Below are 21,873 nucleotides of genomic sequence, written 5' to 3'. Positions count from 1 at the left end.
AGAAAAACAAAATCAGAAAACAGGGTAGACAAAACAGTATTAACACTTTGCAGCAATAATGATGCTCAATGCTCTCTATGTTAACTATTAATTCATTTCAAAATGTCCTAACCTCGTGTCTCATGAAAAATTGTTGCAAATCCCGTAATGACTCAATGACCAGGCTTCGGAGCTGCAGTGACATAAGTGCTGCCACGCAGTGGAAGAACTCCTGAACAAGTAATGGAGTTGCCGGCTCATTCTGGGATAAAAGGGGCAGCCACATGTTCTCATGCACGACAAAAAGTGATGCACAATAAGGCAGCCACCTTAAAGAAGAAAATATCTCTGTTAAAGTCGAAATAGAGCATGGCTGAAACTCATTTGTCAAAATACACTTTAGCTTCCAGTAACATATCCTTGTTTTATTTATCAGGGACTCTTTTAATGAGATTTTTTTTCACCATAAAAAATAATCAGTCAATCAACATCAATAGTCCACATGTACTGATAATGAGAAAGGTGACGATGGAGATTATGTATGAGTAAAATTTGTCTGTGACTCCACTTTCCTTATATTCTGCATCAAAGGAGCAAACCCTAATCCATTTATAAAGCGCTTGTTTAACCAAAGTGCTGTACATCACTAAAACTGGTCAAACTAAGACATAAAATAATAATACACAAAATACAATTTTTACACCGACCAAGTATTGTTCTGTTGGAAATTTAAATAACATTCTTACAGATTTTCTGGAAATAACTGTCTTATAGTACAAATGTGCAGGCAGATATCCTCAGGTTCTACATAGAAAATATTACAGGCACACAAATAAGTTCTAAGTTAAGCTGTCTGAAAGAATTTTCAGAAAGGCAGCCTGACATGTGCCTGACAAAGTAGGCTAAGTTCTGAACAGGAGGCTTCATGTTCAGTTGGGTTCCTTGGCAGAAACTTATACATGTGAAGTTGCACTATGTTGATTAACTCTGGACATCAGTCTGTAGTGTGAGGGGAGGACAGCTTGTCATGACTGGCTGTACTCACGTTTCATCCAGTTCCTCTCTGGTGGCTTGGCACTGTCTCTGGACAAACTCATCAAACTCAGATGGCAGGAGAGGAAGTGTGTTGGAGAAGAGGTCCGCCAGTTTTACAAATCTCAAGGATGAATAGCTAGAACAACAACAAAATTGCATTTAGTTTCACTTTATTCAGCTTTAAAAACACACTCTAACTCTTGAACGCCATGAGGTTATGCAACAGTAATCAGTTATAGAACGAGGTGTTTTTATTTTTTGTAATTGTGACATCATATTTTTAATCTTGGAATATGTGCTACTTTAGCTGTGGAGCAGGAAGCTTTTTCTGGGTACTCAATAATTTATGTCAGTTTGAACTCAAATTTAGGCCATTTATTGTGATTAACATGTCACTATTCCAAGTAAAAATTTGAATTTAAAGAATTCAAAATTCAAAGAAAGCATTACACTTAGTAAATACATATTTTTTATGTTGTAAACTCAAAATCAAGTCTAATCAATAAATCAACAGTTTATATTACCGTTCCATCCAGACTTGCTTCAGGAGGACCATAATAGGACACACAGTAAGGAGATGTTTGCTTTGCCACATCCTAGCTTCAATGCAGCTAAGCGCCCAGGGAACTGGTGCACGAATCACCCTCCTGGGAAAAGGCTTAGGAATGCTGGATATGGACACACGCTGGCACTCAGATGGGTCCATCAGAATGTAATCCACTGATCAAATAGGTCATGCATTTATTAAAACAGTTTCAGAAAGTGATTCATGCTTTTTTGTTGTTAATTCATTTTAATTTGTACATGCAGATTAGTTGGTTAATTAGTTAGGCATAATTTAGTTGATTATGGCTGAAACATAATTGGTTCTCAAAAGGTCTACACCCTTAATCAAAATTCAGTTTTTTGCAATGTAACAAAATGAAACCGTGATGAGCATTTCCTCCTTTAACATTTTCCACCTTTAATATGGCATATATCTACATTATTCACAATTTTAAAAAAAACTATTCTGTTAACAGGAAGATTTTGAAATATAAAAAAAGTGTGCACACTTAACTAAAACTTGACTGGGTAGGTCCTCCAATAATTATAGAGAATTAAAGGAACCAGAAATGAGCAGACAGATTACAAAGGATCATAGTGATGTAGTTACTACAGGAAAAAATAAAACAATATCCTTAGTAGGGTTCAAAGAGAGAAGCTTTTTTTTTTTTTATCAAAATAAGGCATCCATACCTGACTAGGATATTCCCAAGCCTTGTGAGAAAGTATCAGTCAGTCAGTCAGTCATTTTTTTGCTGCTTATTCCATAGTGGGTCGCGGGGAAGTTGGTGGCTATCTCCAGCAGTCTATGGGCGAGAGGCTGGGTACACCCTGGACAGGTCGCCAGTCCATCGCAGGGCAACACACAAACAACCATGCACACACTCATTCATACATCTAAGGGCAATTTAGAGTGACCAATTAACCTAACAGGCATGTCTTTGGACTGTGGGAGGAAGCCAGAGTACCCGGTGAGAACCCACGCATGCACGGGGAGAACATACAAACTCCATGCAGAAAGACCCCTGGCCAGGAATCGAACCCAGGACCTTCTTGCTGCAAGGCAACAGTGCTTGTGAGAAAGTGTGCAATAGTCAAATAAAACGCAACTTGAACCTTAAGCCAAAGGTAATTTCCAAAAGGTAAGTTTGGCTTAAAAACAACATTGACCATTACCAAAACAGAACCATAAAAAAACAGGGAAATATGGTGGTGGCAACATCATGCTGTGAGAAATATTTTTCTTTAGACCGAAGACTTTTTATTTTCTGGATAAAATCATGAACAGTTCTGCATACCAGTTATAACCCATGCTAGCAAACAGAATATGACAAGGATTTTTTTTCACATCACCGCTAAAGGAACTGTACAGGATTTGAGTCATATCAAAAGGTGGAAAACATTTTAGAATTACTTATCAAGGTCTCTGTTTCTATGTTGCAAAAGGCTGGCCTAGTTTTCCTATCCACTGTATATTGTTTTACCTATGCTCTTCCTGAGGCTGAAATAATAATCTCTTTTGACCTCCTCTGTCAAGTCATCCCTCAGGGTTTGGAGGTGTTTCCTATCCTCCTCTGACTCAGGAGTCTGCAAGCTCATGATGTTAGCCATCTGTGGGTGTGTGTAGGGGGCCAGCATGTGAAACGGGACACTGGTGTTGATGTAGTATGAATACCTCTGTGTGAAAAAAGTGAAGATTACCAGTGAATTCAAATAAAACAAATGGGATTCAATTGGATCTTACAAGACTTTGAATTATTCTACTGCTTCTCACCTCCAGGTCTTTTTCACTGGGTTCATTCTGATTGGCTCTGATCATCTCCTCCTGCCTGTGCATGATGACAAGCTGCTCAGTAGGACTCATAGGCCGGCTGCTGGGTATTTCTAACTTTTGTCTCTTGTGTTTTGGCTGAGAGGAGGTTGATATGTGACAGGATGACTCCCTGTGAAAATAGGAATCAAACACATCAAGCAGTTAGAGTTAAAGAATATGACACACATTAAACGTCTCTTGCATTGTGTTTGGAGTGAACTATTACGGTCTCTTTGGTCCAGTCGCTTGTCTAAGTTGAGTTGGAATAGAAGCTAAAAGGCTCATTAAGAAAACAAATCTCTTCTAGTAGATTTTCAGGGCAGTTTTTAGGAATGTGCACAACAAGATTTATCACAAAAGTAAGTAAAAATCCTTGCAATCTGAAATCTGAATTTGTAAAGATACAAGGTCCGGCTTCTTTTGCCAAAAACTGTCGCAAAGCGTGTTGTCTCTGCTGGAGTGCATCAATCTTCAGGTACTGTGCCCTGAGGCTGTAGTTGTTTCCGATAGACTCGCTGGGAGTTCTGTGGTGGCGTTGTTCTTTAAATGGAACAGCCAGAGTGCATGTATTGGTCTGAATGATGGGGGGGTAATAACTGTGCCTTAGTACCACCTTGTAGAAAAAAATATAAGAGTGTTGGACAAGTGTTCATATTGTGTGCTACAGACAAACACTGAAGAAAAAAACTGAACTTGCTAATATGTAAAACGGTGTTTGACATTCTTACTTGGTAAAGCTCTGATGGCTCAGCAGCATACATTTCAGGCAGGGGAGGGGGGAAAGAGCACCCTCTGGTCTGACCATTATTATAGAGGGAGTCATCATCCATCTGTGGGAGATCAAAAATAATATGAGCAACACTTTCATTTTCCTTTTAGCCATAACACACAACTGAGAACTAGAAGGGTCAGAAAACATTGCTTACAAGATCTTTTACAAATAAAAATCTGAGAAACATGGTGTTCTCTTGTACTTAGCCCCCTTTTACTCAGACACCCTCAGAAGTCACTTGTTTAATAAATAGGGGACATCTGCGTGTAATCCAACCTCGGTTTAACTGAAGTTCTGTGAAGGTTCCATGAGTTTGTTACAGAACATCAGTGAACAAACACTAACTTACAGACACATCAGATAGGTCAGGAGAAAAATGAGGGGAGGTTTAAGGTAGAGTTAAATTATCAAACAATACCACAAGTTTAGTTTTAGTGGAACACAAAATATGCACATCACCCTGAACACACCATCTCCAAATCTAAAACACATTGGTGGCGGCATCATGCAGCGGGATTGCTTTTTTTCCACAGGGTTTAGAGTAGATGGAAAGATGGATGAGGCTAAATGGAGGGCAGTTGCGGAAGAAACCATGTTAGAGACAGCAACAAAAAACTCAAGAACTGCACCCCACCACCTAATTCTTGAGTGGTGGGGCGCAGCACTGGTGGTGTTGGGGTTAAGCACGCGACCCATGAATAGAGGCTACAGTCCTTGAAGTGGCCGTCCCGGGTTTGAGTCCCAGACCCTTGCGGAATGTCTTACCCCTCTCTCTCCTCCTATTTCCTGTCCGCTTACTGTCGGCTGACCCCCCAGCAGAACAATTACTTTAAGCATACAGAGCTACACTGGAATGGTTTAAATCAAATCACATGTTTTGGAATGACCCAAAGTCAAGACCTAAATCCAATTGAGTCTGTGACAAAAACAAATTATGGTCACAGACACTCTCCATTCAATCTGACTGAGGTTCAGCTACTATGCAAAGCAGAAAGGGTAAACATTTCATTATCCATGTGAAAAGCTGGTGGAGACCTACTCTGGAAGACTTGCACCTTTAATTGCTGTGAAATATGGTCCCAGTATTAACTCAGGGGGGCTGAATACAGATGCATCCCACACTTCTCACATTTTATTGGAAAGAAAAATTTTAAAAACAATGTATCCTTTAACTTTCACATCACGATTATGCACTACGTTGTGTTGCTCCAACAGAAAAAAAAATGCCCCCCAAAGTACAGTGAAGTTTGTAATTGCAATGTGACAAAATCTAAAAAGGTTCAAAACGTACGAATTTAACTTTTTCAAGGCATATTATGTTTCTCAAGCAGTTAAGGTTTATGCCCTTGATTTGTTTCCTCTATTCTTTTCCATAATTCTCACTAAATAGGGCGCCCCTAACAATAACCTGCTATTACGGGCTTTAATTGGTAACATAATAAGCATAATATGGAACGAGCTAGCAAACTAGTCAGAAAGGCGGTCATAACCTTACCTGCTTAAGTCGCTCCATCCTGTTCAGCTTCAACAAATATAACGGAGAAAAAGAAAAAAAAACATAAAAATGTTAGAACAAAAGCCATTTAAACACCTGGCTTTCTTCTTTCGTTCGCTGCAACGTTTAGCTGGCAGGTTTTCTGACTGGAACAAGCGGTGAAGAATAAAGCCATATTTAAAAAAAAAAAATATGAGCGTACTCACCTGCTAAACATAGGTATGTATCAGTGTGCTGCAAGTCGTTCTTCTGAAAGCTTTAACCCGGGAAGTACCATCACGTTGCTGTAAACAGAAACATTCGTTGGTTTTAGGGACTGACGTTTCTATGGCAACGTCAATTACCGTTTAGTTTTCATAAAAGAGCAATAGGCTAAAACGGCGCATGCGCCTGATAACTTGATAATCAGGAGAGCGTTTTACTAACATGTTCAACGGTTCGACAGCTAGGTCTCTGTCACCTGTCTTTACTGGTGTGTGTTTCTAAATCGTGTTTTCTAAATAAAATATTAAAATATGATATTTTACTCACGTAATGTGCTTGATTTACTTGAGATTTGAACACTTTAAAGCTTACTCGCTTTTAAAAAATCAAATCTACAGTGTAGTGGTAGGGTCATTTTCTTTTCCAGTTTTAAGAATAAAGTTGTTTACAAATTAGATAATGTTAGGATTAAACAAGGCAACGTGTTAATCGGAAACTTGAAATTCCACAGGAAAAATCTGCATATAGTATTTCAATATTTTGAAATGACTAGAATTATTTTGAAATTTAAAATCAATCCAAAGCAGTAATGACGCACTTGTAAATTAGTTTATGTATATCCTAGAACACCTTTCAATAAATAGTTGTTACTAAAAAAAGCTTTTAATGAAAATTAATTTAAAAATATAAATTAATAAAACATTAAGAGATCCTATTCTGACATTTTAATACTTCCATTCAAAGTTGCTAAAATTTTCAATAGACTCTTGATTTGTTTATTCAGTCTGTAACGGGTTACTAAAAATAAAATACTGAAATTTAAACTTATTTGTTGACGTGAAGGAGCTCAATACGTTGAGTCACGTGGTTAGCCTAGGGTGTGGTTTTGTCTTGGAGGAATCGCTGTTGAGGCAGATCGCAACAGGTCGTTGGCGGGAGAGTCTATCCAGATTATTGTTTTTTATTGTTTTAGACATGGTACGTTTCTGTATACACGACAGTACACATCTTAAATAACTATAAATGTTATTTAAAGGATTATGCTGGCTGGAGATTCATGGTGTTAACGATGTCATGCTAGCAAGCGGCAGCTAGCTTGATTTGAAAACGGTTTAATATTTTCACTAGCAAACGTTAGCTTGACTAAAGATGAATTCACACCACATTTAACATTAGTCTCGCCCAGAAAAGTGAGTTAGATCATCAATGTAGATTTTTTTTTGTCGACGTTTCTTTGTTCCGTTCGTGCTCAGTTGTTAAGCTCGTCCTTGTCAGCTAAAGCGGGAGTGTTTTTCCAATGATGGAAGCATTCATCGATGTTTTATTGATTATTAAACAGAACACTAGAGCGCTAAATTCCCGGTCAAGACTCCATATTTGAATGGTTTAGTGGTTTGTTTTAAATTTTAATAGCTTAAAAAATACTCAATTTGCATTTACACATTTTCTCTTGAAAAATCGATTTTTGTTCAGGCGAATAACGTGGCAGCCATGCTTGCTGTTCAAGTTCATAATGTGAACACGTCCGACTCCAAACTTTTTAAAGAGAAGAGTAGACTTCACTAAGACCATTTTGTTGTGTGTTGAATGTCAAATGTAACTTGTTTGTGTTCTGCAAGGATTTCCCCAAGCCCAGAACCGCCACCCAGACCGTACCCTCACTGAAGTTGTCCAATGGATACATTCTGCCTGAGGGCAGACTGACCCCTAACGCCCTCTTTGTGGGTGGGATCGACATGAAGGTGAGATCATGCTTTTCTAAGTTTAATTAAAACCAGGTACAGGTTAGTGATGGTTTTGTATGGTGTGATGCTGAAATAGGGCTATTCTCTTTATTCTTCTATCAAAAAAAAAAAAAAATGACACATTGTTTGTCTTTTATCTGTTATAGTTCTTGGAAATAAAAACAAAAAACATTCAGTCCAAATCTGAATCGGCAGGTCAGACCTCAAAGAATACCAGAAATCCTTATTGGCCAGGAAAGACATGGTTGGTGCCTTTCTAAAAAACAAAAAAAAACTTTCATATTAAGTTGAATCTGTATGTTAATTACTTTTATTTTTAACTAATGAAATAAAAAATGGCTCCTATCAGAGCATCCAAACTTACAGCTGACAGGTTTTTAAGTAATTTAAATGCAGTTTATTTATATTGCACCATTTCACCTCAAGGCAAACAGGTTAAATTCATATACAAATATATATATTTAAATTCGAGTCAATCCAGTTCATTCAACTACAGCCAAATTATATAAACCGAATCAGAACAGCTGTTGAAATTGTAATCCAATCATAATCCAGTCATAATATAATACAGTCTCAGTTGATCATTGAACGCCAGTTAACAAATGTTGGGCTTTTTGGGTTTTTTTGTTTTAACGCTCAGGTGGATGAAAATGAAATGCGGGATTTCTTTACAAGATATGGCAACGTCAAGGAAGTAAAAATTATCACATACCGTGGAGGGGTCTGCAAAGGGTGAGTAGTTTTGGTTAGAGGTGTGTTGTGTTCATACTCATAGTATAAAGTTCCTACAAGTTTGTTCTTGAAGAAGGCTTAATAGTAATCAGTATTACGTGTATTAAGTAGTACTAACCTGTACAAAGTAATTTAAATTGTGTTCCCTGGTTTAATGTTTTGTTAATGAAATACAAATTCTACTTCCTCTAAAAAAAAAGCAAACACCAGAAGCAGAGTAGCCTATACTTGCCACCCTGTGGCAACACAACACAGCCTAGTTTATTCTTTGCAAACCAGTCAATGGAAAAACTGTCAGATATGCACTTACACCAATCAGGCGTAATATAATGACCAATGACAGGTTAAATGAATACAACTTATTATCTCTTCGTGGCACCTGTTAGTGGTTTGGCTGTATTAGACAACAAGTGAACACTCTGTCTTAAGTGTTGATGTTTTAGAAGCACAGGAAATGGGCCAGTGTAAGGATTTGGGGTTCCCCAGTCTGCAGTGGTCGGTATCTATCAAATCCGGCCCAAGGAAGAAACTAATGAATCAGCAACCGGATCATTTTCGGCTACGTTTCATTGATGCACGTGGGGTGTGAAGGCTGGCTCAAGTACAACAGATGAGCTGCTCTAGCTCAAGTTACGGAAAAAGATAATGCTGGTTCTGATAGAAAGACGTAAGAATACTGAGTGCATCGCAGTTTGTTGCGTATGGGGCTGTATGGCTGCAGTCCAGTCTAGACACGCAAGCAAAAAAAAAAAATCAAGAATTGTCTGTAGTATATTTACTTCCTGGAAACACTTGGCAGCAGGATGCCCTATGAGAAGAAAACATGCCTGCAGAGGCAACACAATGCTTTGGGCAATCTTCTGGTGGGGAACCTTGGGTCCTGCTATGTCTGGGTTGGGTGTTACTTTGACACGTACCTTTTCTCTAAGCAGTGTTCACCATGTACACTCTTTCATGGAAGTGCTATTGCCTCTTTCAGCATGATAGTGCACACTGCTACAAAACAAAACTTGTTCAGGCATGGTTTGAGGAGCAGAGCAAAGAGTTTGAAGTTTTGACTTGGTCTCAGGTGCACCAGAGCCCAATCTAGTTGAGCATCTGCAGGATCTACATGGGGACCCAATGCATGCAACTTCATGGATTTAAAGGACCTCCTGCTAACATCGTGGTGCCAGCTACAATAGCACACCTTCAGGGTTCTAGTCCACTCTTTGAAGGGTCAGGGCTGTTATGGCTGCAGGAAAGGGGGGGGCCAACACACTGTTACGCAGGTGATACTATTATGCCCGATCTGTGTATTTGTCTTTCAGCGTATTAAGATTTGCTGTATGAATGTGTTCATTTGTCTTAAAGCTTTTGAGTGTGCATTGATTTTTATTTTATTTTTTTACATTAATTTGCTGTTTCATATTTTCTGCCACTAATTATGTGAACTACTTTGTTGCATTCCCAGTTACGGGTTTGTGTACTTTAATGAAGATGTCGACATTCAGTCAATCATTGAGGTGAGTGGATGCCTCTCTGTGTATTAACTTTGCATGTAAACAACCAGGATTCATCTCTTCTGCATGTTTTATACCCGTTATAGCAACAGATCAGTTTTAAAGGGCGGAAACTCAAGCTGGGACCTGCAATCATGAAGCAACGGAGTCCACGTATGTTCCTTATTTTACTTTAGATTAACTTCCTGGGATTCGTCCTCCTCTTGTTTTTTTTTTTTTTTTTTTTTGTACTTTCGTGGAGTAGGAAATTGTTGCTTCTAGACCTAAGAAAGAACATTCCTTTAGTAATGCTCTAATTTCGCTCATTAATGCCATATGTAAGCCGAATTATTTATATCCTTAATCTTTTTTTTTTTTTTCCAGGATCCATACCATCCCGTCTGGTTGGACCCTCTCCTTGGATGAATCCTAGCCAATATATCTACTGTGCGTGCTGCTCACCTGTGGGAGGAGGGGTTACACAGGTCTCACCTGTCTTCAGTGGAGGCAGCGCCTATAATCAGGTAACTTTTTCCCAGGTTGGGCAAGAAGACCAGTGACAAAGTAAAAGGATGCTAGGCTTGAGAACCATGGCTAAAAGCCTCAGCATGGAAGTCGCTGCTTCTCAAAACATTGTGTTGTCAGATAGTTATTTTTGAAAACATCAGCCTCACCAAGTGAACTGTTATTAAGCATGTTCTCACTGGTTCTTGGAGCAGCCATACTCCTACAGCAGCTTCGGCGGGGGGATTGTTCCACAGATGCTGACGAGCTACACAGAGAATCCCTACCCCTATCAGGTAAGCACAGAAACGCAGCAGATGGATGGAGTTATCCTGCATTGCTTCCTCCACACTAGTCCCTGCTTGTACATTACTGACTTTAGTTTTCTTTAGCTTCACATTTTTAATTAACAAGCAGGCTTGTTGTTTTGCTGCATTTTGCTTGACGGCTGACCTCTCTCCCCTTCAACATGCAGTACACCCCAGCTCCCTGGACCCCAGACCAAAGGACTCGACCCATCAATCAGGTGATTGTGATTAATTGGCTCATTTCAATTCACAAGAAACAACACATTTGTTTACTTTCGTTTAATACATATGGATTTTCAAAATTATTAGCCTAAACGTGTTTTTCTATGATTTTTTTCTGCCTGGTGGTTTCCCTTTTTGTTTGTAATATTCATACATACCACTAGAGGATGCTTTTTGGAGTAATTTTATTCTTCCTACCTGTTTTCTGATTCTATACCTTATTTTCAGACATTTGTGGACTGTGGAGTCCAGACTGTGCTGACAGTGCTGTAGTGTAAAGCTACTGAGCCATCTGCAAGGTAAAAATGTACATCAGGGTGCATATAGTATATCTAGGCAGGAGGTTTATTGATCTGATCACAAGTGACCTAAATGCAGTTGGTAATGTCCATCTGGAAAACTCTTCAAGTGTGGAAATATGTGGTAAAAGAAGGTCCTCAAGATAACTGTAGCTGTGAGAGGGTTGTAAAGCAAAGCCCATTCAGAATTTGGGATTCATTCACCAGAATCAGTGCTGGACTAAAATGTAACTTAGTTTTGTTACAATTTATCCACTTTTAGTCATTTCTGTTTCAGTTGACTAAATTTACTGAAAATGTATTAAAGTCAGTCAGTCATTTTCTACCGCTTATTCCATAGTGGGTCGCGGGGGAGCTGGTGCCTATCTCCAGCAGTCTATGGGCGAGAGGCATTGAGGAATAAATTTTTTGAGCTTCTTACATCTATGAGAAAAAAACTCATTTATTTACAAGTGAAGTGTCTGTCCTGGGATGGACTTGAATCATATTTATATTTTGAAATGCACAAAGAGAGCCACAATGTATTTATGCAGTAGTTCACGCTATTGGAACCCCTATTAAATATAGAGTTAAAAAGGTAACAATCTTTTTTTTTTATTTGTATTTATGTAATATTCTAATTGCCTGAGAAACTTAAATGTTGGGTTTTTTCTAGCTTTAAGCCATAATCAACATGCTTACTAGAAATAAACGCTTGAAATATATTGTCTGTTTAAAGAAACATATCCTTTCCTTGTGATCTTTCAACCCTTCTAGATGCAGGCTGCAGAAGCTTTAACAAGTCAGGATGCAGACAAGGTGACATCTTGGCGTTCTGGACGTCTGAAAGCACCCCGACTCCTCAGATCGTTTTCAGAACGCCTTCGCCTCTCCTTTGCCTCAAGTTTTTCAGAGCCGTTTTAACACCAGACTGCATGAGCTTTCCACTTAAACTGAACCACTTCGATCCCAGTCACTTTAACCAAGATTGGTGAGGTTGACCTGTGGTCGGCTGCTTTTAATCCACACAGATCACAGAGACTTTATAGAGGATGAGAAGAGCACATTAGGAAACCAGCCAAAACATGGGATCACTTTGTTATTTTTTTTCCTTTTATAGTCCCAAACAGAAGTATGGAAAGTCTTTTAATCTCAATTTTTTGTTTATGTATATATTTTGTTTAAGTTATTTTTTCTATAATTTTATTGGTTTTGTTTAGTCTGTTTTAAGGGCTCCCTGTACATAGGAAGAAGTGGGCGTATATATTTGTACATTGTAACAATCTGTTCTCTATACTAGATTTTTCTTCAGGTCTAATGCTCCTCTGATTAAGATCTTAACTTTGCTACAACATAAGGGCACTGTCATCAATTTTAGGCACTCTGGTATTTTGCGCTCCCTTTTTATTTCACTGGGTGTCACTGTAGTAGATGAAAGCCAGCCTTGGACTCGCACCACATCACTATTAGTCCTTTTTGTTTTGGTCATTGGTCTAAATGTTTGTCATGTGCTTCCAGGAGTTCACAGACGAGGACAATCACAGCATCAATTTAACTTTGAATTTACTTGTTAATCAACTAATGTTGGTCGGATAAAAGGGTGGCAAAATGAGAGTTTTTCAAAACTAAGGCGCTTTGTTTACAGCCTGTTGTTCACTGCTCAGTTTATGCACTGTTCACTGTTTGAGGTTTTAGTGTAATTGCATGTCTTACACAAAGGATTTTAGACATTTAAAAAGTGAATGCACTGGATGTGGTTTTAAGTTTTGTTTTAAATATAGCTTAATATAGGTGCACATCTGCATGTGGAGTTTTTTTTTTTTTTTCTTTGTATCTAGTCTTTTCTGGACATTGACCTCAAGTTGTGCAGGCACCAGTGTTGAGACATTTTGGTCAGAGAGCTGGAGAACTGTTGGAAGTTTTCTGTTGGGGTTTGGTTTTTTTCTATTGGTTTTTTTGGGGCTTTGAATTATTTTGTTCAATAAAAAAAGTTCCACTTGTCATGATTTTGTTTACTTTTTACTTTGGAAACCGGCACGATCTGTCCTGATCTGCATGGAGCTGTCGAGAGCAGTGTGGCGTGTTTCAAGCGTCGACCCCTCCCCTCCAGTGGTTGCTGCTCCTTAGGCTTGCCTGGCAACAAGCTCCTCATCTTCTGGTCACAGAGTGTTTTTATCACAGCCTGATGGTGTGACTGGGTTCCCCTGAGCGCCCCTTTCCAGCCTTTGACCCACCCTCCCTTGTCCCGCTGTCAGACGTTTCTGAATTATGGATTAGTCTGGATAGCTTCTTATGAAATATAAATTTTCCTGAGAAGAACCTTGGAAAAACGTAAACAAGTAACCTTAATGGTAGATTTATGGGATTTTTATGCAGTCTGAAGAACTGTTCAGTTTTATTTTAGTTTCCAGATCTGGTTAAGGGTGAAAAGTGGTGTTCCCAGACTTTATTCTGTGTCCCATTCTCTAAATCCATGTTTGTCCACCCACTCATCTATTCTTCCATTCATCATAAATCCATTTTGTCAACCATATACCCATTCTTCCATCCATTTTTCACCATTCATTCATTTGGCCACCCATCTATTCCAGTGATTATTGTTTTAATGATCTATATTTCTATACATTTTTTCAGCATTATTCATCATCCATTCTTCATTATCCATCCATCCAACAGTCGGTTGTTCATTCATTTTTCGATCCATTTTATTTATCAACCATCTATGTTTTATTCTCTAACCATTCATTGATCACTCCATCTGTCCTTCCATTCATGGTCCATCCATCCATTCATTGAACTGTGTTTCAGTCGTTTCATCAATCCCATACATGTATTTCCTCTACATCCATGCCTTTTTCTATTCATCCATGTTTGTCCCCAATTTGTCCTACTTTCAAATTTTCTTTTTTCCTACCTTTCTTCCCCTTGCTTTCTCTTTCTAGTTTTAGCAGGTTCCATATAAAAGCCTGACTGACCAACTTCGAAAAATCAGTCATAAGTTCTTGGTGATCTTTTGCATTTATACTTTAAATTAGGCAACAACTGGACTGGAGAACTGGAAACTCCGTGGTGAACAAACTCCAGCTACAAAAATGTCGAACACTCAAGTTGCATATTTCTCCTCAGTTCTAAGTTCTGCCTGCCGTTTAGATGTTTATAAGTGGAGGACCTGCATACTCGAGTCATACCATAGTCCTTGGGACGCACATTTTTCCTGGAGTGTTTGATGCAGCAAAGAGGGAAACAACAGGAAGGCGAGAGACGATGGTAATCCTCCCTCTTACCTCCACCCCTCCTCAAACATACAGACCTAGAGGAGTGCTTCCCATGAGCTGAGCTTCCACTCAGTTTGTAGTTCCTAGATGAAGGATTCATGTTTCCCTCCCCATTGGACCGCGATGGCTGCGAGCCGCTACGTGCCGTGACGGAGACAGACAGTGAGGACATTAGTGGGAGAGAGGAGGGACTCAGAAGTGAGGAGGGTTTCAGTCCACTTCCGAAACAGACCGAGACCATCTTCAACTGGTGAGTGTCTCTCTCTCTCTCTCTCTCTCTCTCTCTCTTTGCTGTTCATTTAAGGAAGAAGATATGCGGTAAAATTAGTGACCGCAATTAAATCCGCAATACCTTCCCATATATTATTGAGCACATTCAGCTTTTTTCATACTGTAGCATGTTTAACAACTACTTTAAAAATAGCTCAACGCACTACACTATTTAAAACCTTTTCATTATAAAACTACGGTGTCAGAGAGGGGAAAAATGAACATCTCCGAGCATCCAGTCATTTTTCGGTCATTTCGGGTTTTTTTCCATTTGTCTTCGTGCAGCGGGACGAACAGAATAAATCCTCCGCTCGCTGTCTCAGGTTAGAGGAAACTCAACAACGGGTCCGTGCGTAAATGTGTATGCGTGCGTCACGGCGAGGAAAAAAGCCGTGCGTAAGACGACCTTTCCCGTTAACTAAACCAGCGCTGGATCTACAAGCCAAGTTATCAATTTTATGGGATTAACCTGATTGTCCAAAATCTTCATCTATAAATCCAAATGTTTACCAAATGCAACTATTTACTCAGTAGCTGAAGGTACTATACTAAAAGGCCTATAAATATGTAATCTCTTCAGCCACTTTAATTTATTATTTCAACTCTTTTTATGCTTGAACTTAAATTTAAAATTTCTGGCATTTTATGTTTATGGTGTACTTTTTGTCTCATGTTCTACACTCTACCAGTCTTGATCAAGTCTTGGGAAGTTATGTTCCTTTTCTCAACAACAGAAAAGAAAAACTGGTACAGGATCTGCCACAGCCACGTGGGATGAGGTGCTTGTGGGAACCAAGAACATACAATTTCAAGCAAGGCTGCGCCCACACAGCATGCAAGCATGCGAGCGGCATCAATTAGCTGGATGGTTACTAAATGCAGGGCCAGTGCAAGATTCTATGAGGCCCTAAGAGGAATTTCATACAAGGGCCCACTTCCAGGCAAGCTTATAGGGAAGGACCAGTATAAAACTTTCACTGGTTCTTGGTTAAACGGTCCCTGAGGGAGCCTCTCCTCCTGTGCCTTATACGAGCAGAAAAGAGATATTAAAATTAATTTAGAAAAGAGACTCCTTTTTTGTGCTTTCACAATTAAAATCAAGGATTCATTCATCTAAATTTTTTTTTATTTTTTATGTTGGTTGCTTGAGGAATAATTCATTTTAGATTTGACCAGTCTACTTAGAGTACAAGAGGTTTTCAACTAAAGATGATTTAAAAAAACTTAAATAGCCATTTAGCTTAGGTCTGAATAGGAATGTAATCAGATAGCAATTCCAGTACCATTAGCCAGCTGTAATACACGCTACCCCCTGTGTTCTGCTGACACGGCATAACACTGTATACTGTCTATTCCCTACCGAGCTGACATGATAATAGAAAACTTGTGAAAAAAAATATTTATTTTGTTTATTTCAGAGCTAAAATTGTGAAAATAATGGGCAATAACAATACATGTTTACATACAGGGGTTGGACAATGCAACTGAAGCTCCTGTCATTTTAGTGTGGGAGGTTTCATGGCTAAATTGGACCAGCCTGGTAGCCAGTTTTCATTGATTGCATATTGCACCAGTAAGAGCAGAGTGTGAAGGTTCAATTAGCAGGGTAAGAGCACAGTTTTGCTCAAAATATTGAAATGTACACAACATTATGGGTGACATACCAGAGTTCAAAAGAGGACAAATTGTTGGTGCACGTCTTGCTGGCGCATCTGTGACCAAGACAGGAAGTCTTTGTGATGTATCAAGAGCCACGGTATCGTCGGCACGGTAATGTCAGCATACCACCAAGAAGGATGAACCACATCCAACAGGATTAACTGTGGACGCAAGAGGAAGCTGTCTGAAAGGGATGTTCGGGTGCTAACCCGGATTGTATCCAAAAAACAAAACCACGGCTGCCCAAATCTCGGCAGAATTAAATGTGCACCTCAACTCTCCTGTTTCCACCAGAACTGTCCGTCGGGAGCTCCACAGGGTCAATATACACGGCCGGGCTGCTATAGCCAAACCTTTGGTCACTCATGCCAATGCCAAACGTCGGTTTCAATGGTGCAAGGAGCACAAATCTTGGGCTGTGGACAATGTGAAACATGTATTGTTCTCTGATGAGTCCATCTTTACTGTTTTCACCACATCCGGGAGAGTTACGGTGTGGAGAAGCCCCAAAGAAGCGTACCACCCAGACTGTTTCATACCCAGAGTGAAGCATGGGGGTGGATCAGTGATGGTTTGGGCTGCCATATCATGGCATTCCCTTGGCCCAATACTTGTGCTAGATGGGTGCATCACTGCCAAGGACTACCGAACCATTCTTGAGGACCATGTGTATCCAATGGTTCAAACATTGTATCCTGAAGGTGGTGCCATGCATCAGGATGACAATGCACCAATACACACAGCAAGACTGGTGAAAGATTGGTTTGATGAACATGAAAGTGAAGTTGAACATCTCCCATGGCCTGCACAGTCACCAGATCTAAATATTATTGAGCCACTTTGGAGTGTTTTGGAGGAGCGAGTCAGGAAACGTTTTCTTCCACCAGTATCACGTAGTGACCTGGCCACTATCCTGCAAGAAGAATGGCTTAAAATCCCTCTGACCACTGTGCAGGACTTGTATATGTCATTCCCAAGACAAATTGATGCTGTACTGGCCGCTAAAGGAGGCCCTACACCATACTAATAAATTATTGTGGTCTAAAACCAGGTGTTTCAGTTTCATTGTCCAACCCCTGTATTTGTACTCTACAAGGCGGATGAGTGTTTATGAACATTCAAGCAGTGCAGGCTGTGACAACATGACACTTTCAGGGTCCAAGATGAAGTTGAATATAATAATATCAATTTTCTACCAGAACTATTACAGACAGTTTCAGCACCTCAGTACCTTTTAAGTCAGTGCCGCCCTCGTAACATGAATGAAGCAGCACTGATCGGGTGTCAGATATAAAGGACAGTAAAAGCAAAGCAATGACACAAACACATGAAACAAGGTATACATTTGTTGCACATCATCAACAGTGAAGTAGTGGAGCCGCACTGATTAAGACAGACGGCATCTAGCAGAGAGAGCAAGAGTTTGATCCCAGTGCATACCACCTGCTATTTTATACTTGCTGATCTTGGGTCAAATATTTCTATATTTTAGTTGCTAATAAATAATAAAAAACCTAATTTAAGCTGTTAAGAAAATGTTAAATTTTTGACCAAATATATTCAAATTTTAGCTTAAACATCTAAACACAATCTACACGTTATTTAGAAATATTTCCAATCAAAAAATTCTAAATACAGAAAAAAATATAGAATAAACTAAAAATATATCTGGGTTAACATCGGTTTCAGCCAATGTTAGTAATTTCTTAGTGTAGAAATTCTTAAATTAGCAATAAATAATGACTCTGTTAATAGGATGTTTACAACTGGGACATTTGTAAACATGCCGTGTAAATTTAACCTGTTAAGGGATTTTAGAGCAATTTCTGCCTGAAATTTCATACCTTAAATAAATCAAGTATAGCTCCACAGTTATAAGGCCTACATGCAACTTTTGGTGCCTGTGTAAAGGTAAGACATAAAACAATATTTTTCCAGTGGAACCACTATTGTAACTGTTACTATGTCCGATTTATTTGTGATTAAACAAAAAAAAAAAAAACAGTTTTGAGCCTCGCCAAAAGTTTTTTGTAATTGAACATTGCAAAACACTATGGAAATCCTTTGGAATTCCTAAGAGAATCCCCAGGTTGCATTCATCCTCATCTTCACTATAACTGCAGCTAAGTTGGACTGAATAAGTTGAAGCATATATGTTCCACAAAAGGTTTAGAGGACAATGTGCCAGGCGGAAATGGCCGTTAGGCAAAGGGTGGCAAAACCTTCCCATTGTCTTTTTCACTTCATAAAAAGGAAATAAAAGGGAATCTGGTCAAATAAAAGTGCTGATTTCCATTGTAGGAGTCCTGCATATGACATAGCCTTTGGTTACGACATTTACTCTGTGAATTATCAAAATGACAAGTTTCTCACATAACTGGAAGCTAACAGAGTAGCACACAAGCTAGCAGCCAGCAAACAGCCACCAGCAGAATGTAATGTGCAAGCAAATTACATCACCAGAGAAGGTGCTAGAAAGACAAGTTATGCCTTATTAGAAAGGTGAGTGTCTCTAGTTTGTTATGATATGAGACATGTGGGGGTGCTGCAAAGAGAAAGGTGCTTTTTGTACTGTTTTGTTTACAGAGTCAGCAATGTCTGAGGGACCTTAAAATATTGTGTTTAAGTTGCTGTAAAAGTAAAAGATATTTGTGCAAAACTCATTTGGGGAATTGTTTTGTGAAGAATAAAGCCTCCTCTTACGATATATTTAAGAAAAAGAATTGGTGGAGTTTTACCTATTTTAATAAACCGCCAAAAAGGGGTGTGGCCTAGTGAGCCACACCGGTCGGGTTTAAGAGGTTATGTACTCTTGGGGTTCCTGGCGAGCAGGGGGCCTCTAAGCAATTAGATAGTTCGCTTGTACATCAATATAGTCGACTAAATAGAATGCCTTTATTCTAATCACCAGTTATTTTTGTTTGTTTTAATAACCCTTTTCTATCTAAACTGTTGGTTTGTAGGAGAAAAGAACTGTGCAAGAAGGTGTGCGGCAGACCAATGCAGCACTGTCATAATTAGTTTTTATCCTCTTTACGCAGCCTCATTAAAACACCTTTTGAGGTGACTACATTTCTGCTTGGAGGAATCGCACCTCCCTACAGACAGCTTGACATGCTCCCCACTCTGCTCCCTGTCTGTCTGGCTGTCTGTCTCCATTTCCTCCTCCTTCTGTCTTTTCCTCCTCATTTCATTCTTGCTCCCCCTTTTCCTTGTCCCCCCCCATCCTCGGCAGCATCCTACATCTTGAGGAAACCCTGTGGGAGGGAGGCCCCACTCCACAGGAATCGGTCTGTCACCTCTGATTTTGAAATGCAGTGAAATATAGTACAATCATGCGGTGTACATACAAGACCTATAAAACTACAGACATTTAAAATTGCTGGTCCTGTCTCAGCCTAATATAATTTCTTCAGCTTTGTCCATTAGAGGAGACAGTACTGTGCAAATGTAACTAGAAATATATTCAAGACTCTTCCAAAAATAATGCAATATATTTTTTCTCAATTAGAAACAACAACCACAGAAAAGACAATCAAATCTGTGTTTGTTTTATTTTTGAAGCATCAAAAAAATTTTTCATAGGTCCTGTTGAGCATCTTTCAGCATTTGCTAGAGTGTGTTTCTGTGAATATAGGCCGGGCTCTGTGGGCGTCAAACCATCTGTTGTAGGGATCTTGTTCGTCTCGCTGCTGAAAGACAGTTTTTCCTGCTAAAGTATTCCCACTCTGCACATACTAACTTTGTGGGTATGACATTTTGCTGTCAACCTTGTAATGTTTTGTGCCCATTATTTGTCAGTTTATACGTTTCATGTAAAAACTCAACTACATGGTTTAAATACATCTGTAAGAAATGAAGGTTAGGAGAAAAAATGGCAATGCATAGGAGAAAATTGCATTAATTTGTACCCTCCCAGTGGATATGTTTGACGTGCTTTGACAACCAAAGATTAAAAGTAATTCTCTGGAATCTGCTCATAGTCTACTCTTAGGAAATTAGATTATGTTACTTCCAAAAAATGCAATTTCTTCCAGCAGGAGGCTTTGGTTTTTTTTAAGATACTATATAGGGCCCTATGACATACTTTTATTGGCCTGCACTTGTATAGAGCTTTATCAAATTCAAAGACTCCAAAGCGGTTCACTTTACAATCAGTCATCCATCCATTCATACACACATTCAGACTACATTGTAGCCACAGCTGCCCTGGGGCACACTGACAGAAGTGAGGCTAACGTACAATCGGCACACACCGAGCCCTCTGACCACCATCAGCTGGCAAGGCAAGTGAAGTGTCTTGCCCAACGACACAACAACTGAGATAGACAGAGCGGGGGTTCGAACCGGCAACCCACCGGTTACAGGTTGGGGGAGAACCCCTACCACTGTCGTTAATGTTTGTTTTGTTTGCTTTGTTTACATTTTTCTGGATCTTATATTTCAGGAAGTAAACACAGGATGTTTAAAAAAAATAGTGAAGAGATAGACTGAGAAAAGGAACAAAATAAATTTCATAGGGTCAAAAGAGCTGCCCCAAATGTGGAGCAGAACCAAAATAAAATTGCAATACAATGTTGTCAGAAAACATACATAAGATTTTAGAGTTTCAAAGACTGTTCCTTTTCATGGTTCTTGAAAATACCCAACTGTGACAAAAAAACATGAGAGTTGGTTTAGGAACATGAAAAAAAGAAGAGACAAAAGGGTAATAATGCTAAGGTATAAAACTGGAGATGGGGTGCATTGTCTGTGAGCCCTGGAAGAATATTGTTAGGACAAAGCAGTGGATCCACTAATGGCTCTGCTGCCCAGTCTCTGTCTCAAAGGAGAGCACATTTCGTGCGTTGTCAGCCGTGCCACCCCCAGGCAGTCAGTCATGTAGCCTATCACCCAAAATAAGCTATCCAGCATCATCCATACATCATGGATGGTAATCCTTATCTTCACTGGAAACTAAGGTAAATATAGATGGCAGATATAGATGTTTAAAATACTCTCATATCAAAGTACATTGAAAGAATTGAAGAGGAGAATAGGAGGTTAGGATTTGTTCAGCTCTGTACACCTTAATGTGCATTTTTGTTATTTTTTACACACCTGATGCACCCTCTAGAAGCACCTTAGTTGATTCTCATAAGTAGAATTCAAATATACAAAAAGTAGAAAATGTGGTGTGTATAATTTTCTTTTTCATACAATGCTTTTGACTTCAGTTGGTGCTTAGTGGAAGAAAAACCAAATCTCAATCTTTTCAGTATTTCAGCCTTTCAAAGGTGGTTCTACCTAATTTCATGTGATTTTCCCTTGGTCTGAGTCCCTGCGCAGCTTTCTCTCCTCTTGAGATGAATATTTCTTGTAAAACCAGCATCGCTCAAGTGGCACTGGCTGTAGTACAGCAGTGACAAAGTGCTGGCAGATTATGCTCTCACATAAATCTCCTGCCATTGCAAAACCTCTCTGTTACAAGAGATTCTCTAATGAGAAGCTCTCTGCAACTCCCTGTCTTTCACCTCAATTTCTTTTTTTATTCCTTTCATCTGTCTCTCTCTCTC

At 39.2% G+C, this 21,873-nt stretch overlaps 3 protein-coding genes across 4 annotated transcripts in view; 2 read left to right on the top strand and 1 right to left on the bottom strand.

The window, feature by feature from the left end:
- dnah3 (dynein axonemal heavy chain 3) overlaps positions 1-5,973 on the bottom strand; it is a 42,883-nt gene extending 36,910 nt beyond the window's left edge. The window contains exons 1-10 of the mRNA XM_047383271.1: positions 5,847-5,973; positions 5,641-5,667; positions 4,102-4,203; positions 3,779-3,986; positions 3,600-3,645; positions 3,335-3,503; positions 3,045-3,237; positions 1,539-1,734; positions 1,025-1,150; positions 113-308 (exon numbers count right to left, since the gene is read on the bottom strand). Of these exons, the coding sequence (XP_047239227.1) occupies positions 113-308; positions 1,025-1,150; positions 1,539-1,734; positions 3,045-3,237; positions 3,335-3,503; positions 3,600-3,645; positions 3,779-3,986; positions 4,102-4,203; positions 5,641-5,658 (1,254 nt within the window). The 5' untranslated portion in view covers positions 5,659-5,667; positions 5,847-5,973. The remainder of the gene's footprint in view (positions 1-112; positions 309-1,024; positions 1,151-1,538; positions 1,735-3,044; positions 3,238-3,334; positions 3,504-3,599; positions 3,646-3,778; positions 3,987-4,101; positions 4,204-5,640; positions 5,668-5,846) is intronic.
- A 726-nt stretch (positions 5,974-6,699) lies between these two features.
- Positions 6,700-13,115, top strand: dazl (deleted in azoospermia-like). The gene is made up of 10 exons (XM_047384169.1): positions 6,700-6,822; positions 7,464-7,586; positions 8,230-8,321; positions 9,775-9,826; positions 9,910-9,976; positions 10,187-10,326; positions 10,522-10,602; positions 10,782-10,832; positions 11,065-11,135; positions 11,892-13,115. Exons 1-9 carry the CDS (start codon positions 6,820-6,822, stop codon positions 11,107-11,109), a joined length of 654 nt encoding a protein of 217 aa, XP_047240125.1. The 5' UTR covers positions 6,700-6,819; the 3' UTR covers positions 11,110-11,135; positions 11,892-13,115.
- A 1,269-nt stretch (positions 13,116-14,384) lies between these two features.
- The window catches only part of rftn1a (raftlin, lipid raft linker 1a), a 51,976-nt gene continuing 44,487 nt past the window's right edge, over positions 14,385-21,873 (top strand). Inside the window, exon 1 of one of the 2 annotated variants that reach the window (XM_047383779.1) lies at positions 14,385-14,639. The gene's annotated coding sequence lies outside the window, so the exon portion shown is untranslated. The remainder of the gene's footprint in view (positions 14,640-21,873) is intronic. The other variant, XM_047383780.1, reaches the window with a different exon arrangement.

The sequence above is a fragment of the Girardinichthys multiradiatus genome, chromosome 13 (genome assembly GCF_021462225.1).
Source record: "Girardinichthys multiradiatus isolate DD_20200921_A chromosome 13, DD_fGirMul_XY1, whole genome shotgun sequence".
In the NCBI taxonomy this organism is placed as follows: Eukaryota; Metazoa; Chordata; class Actinopteri; order Cyprinodontiformes; family Goodeidae; genus Girardinichthys; species Girardinichthys multiradiatus.
This window is presented reverse-complemented; position numbering and strand designations above follow the sequence as displayed.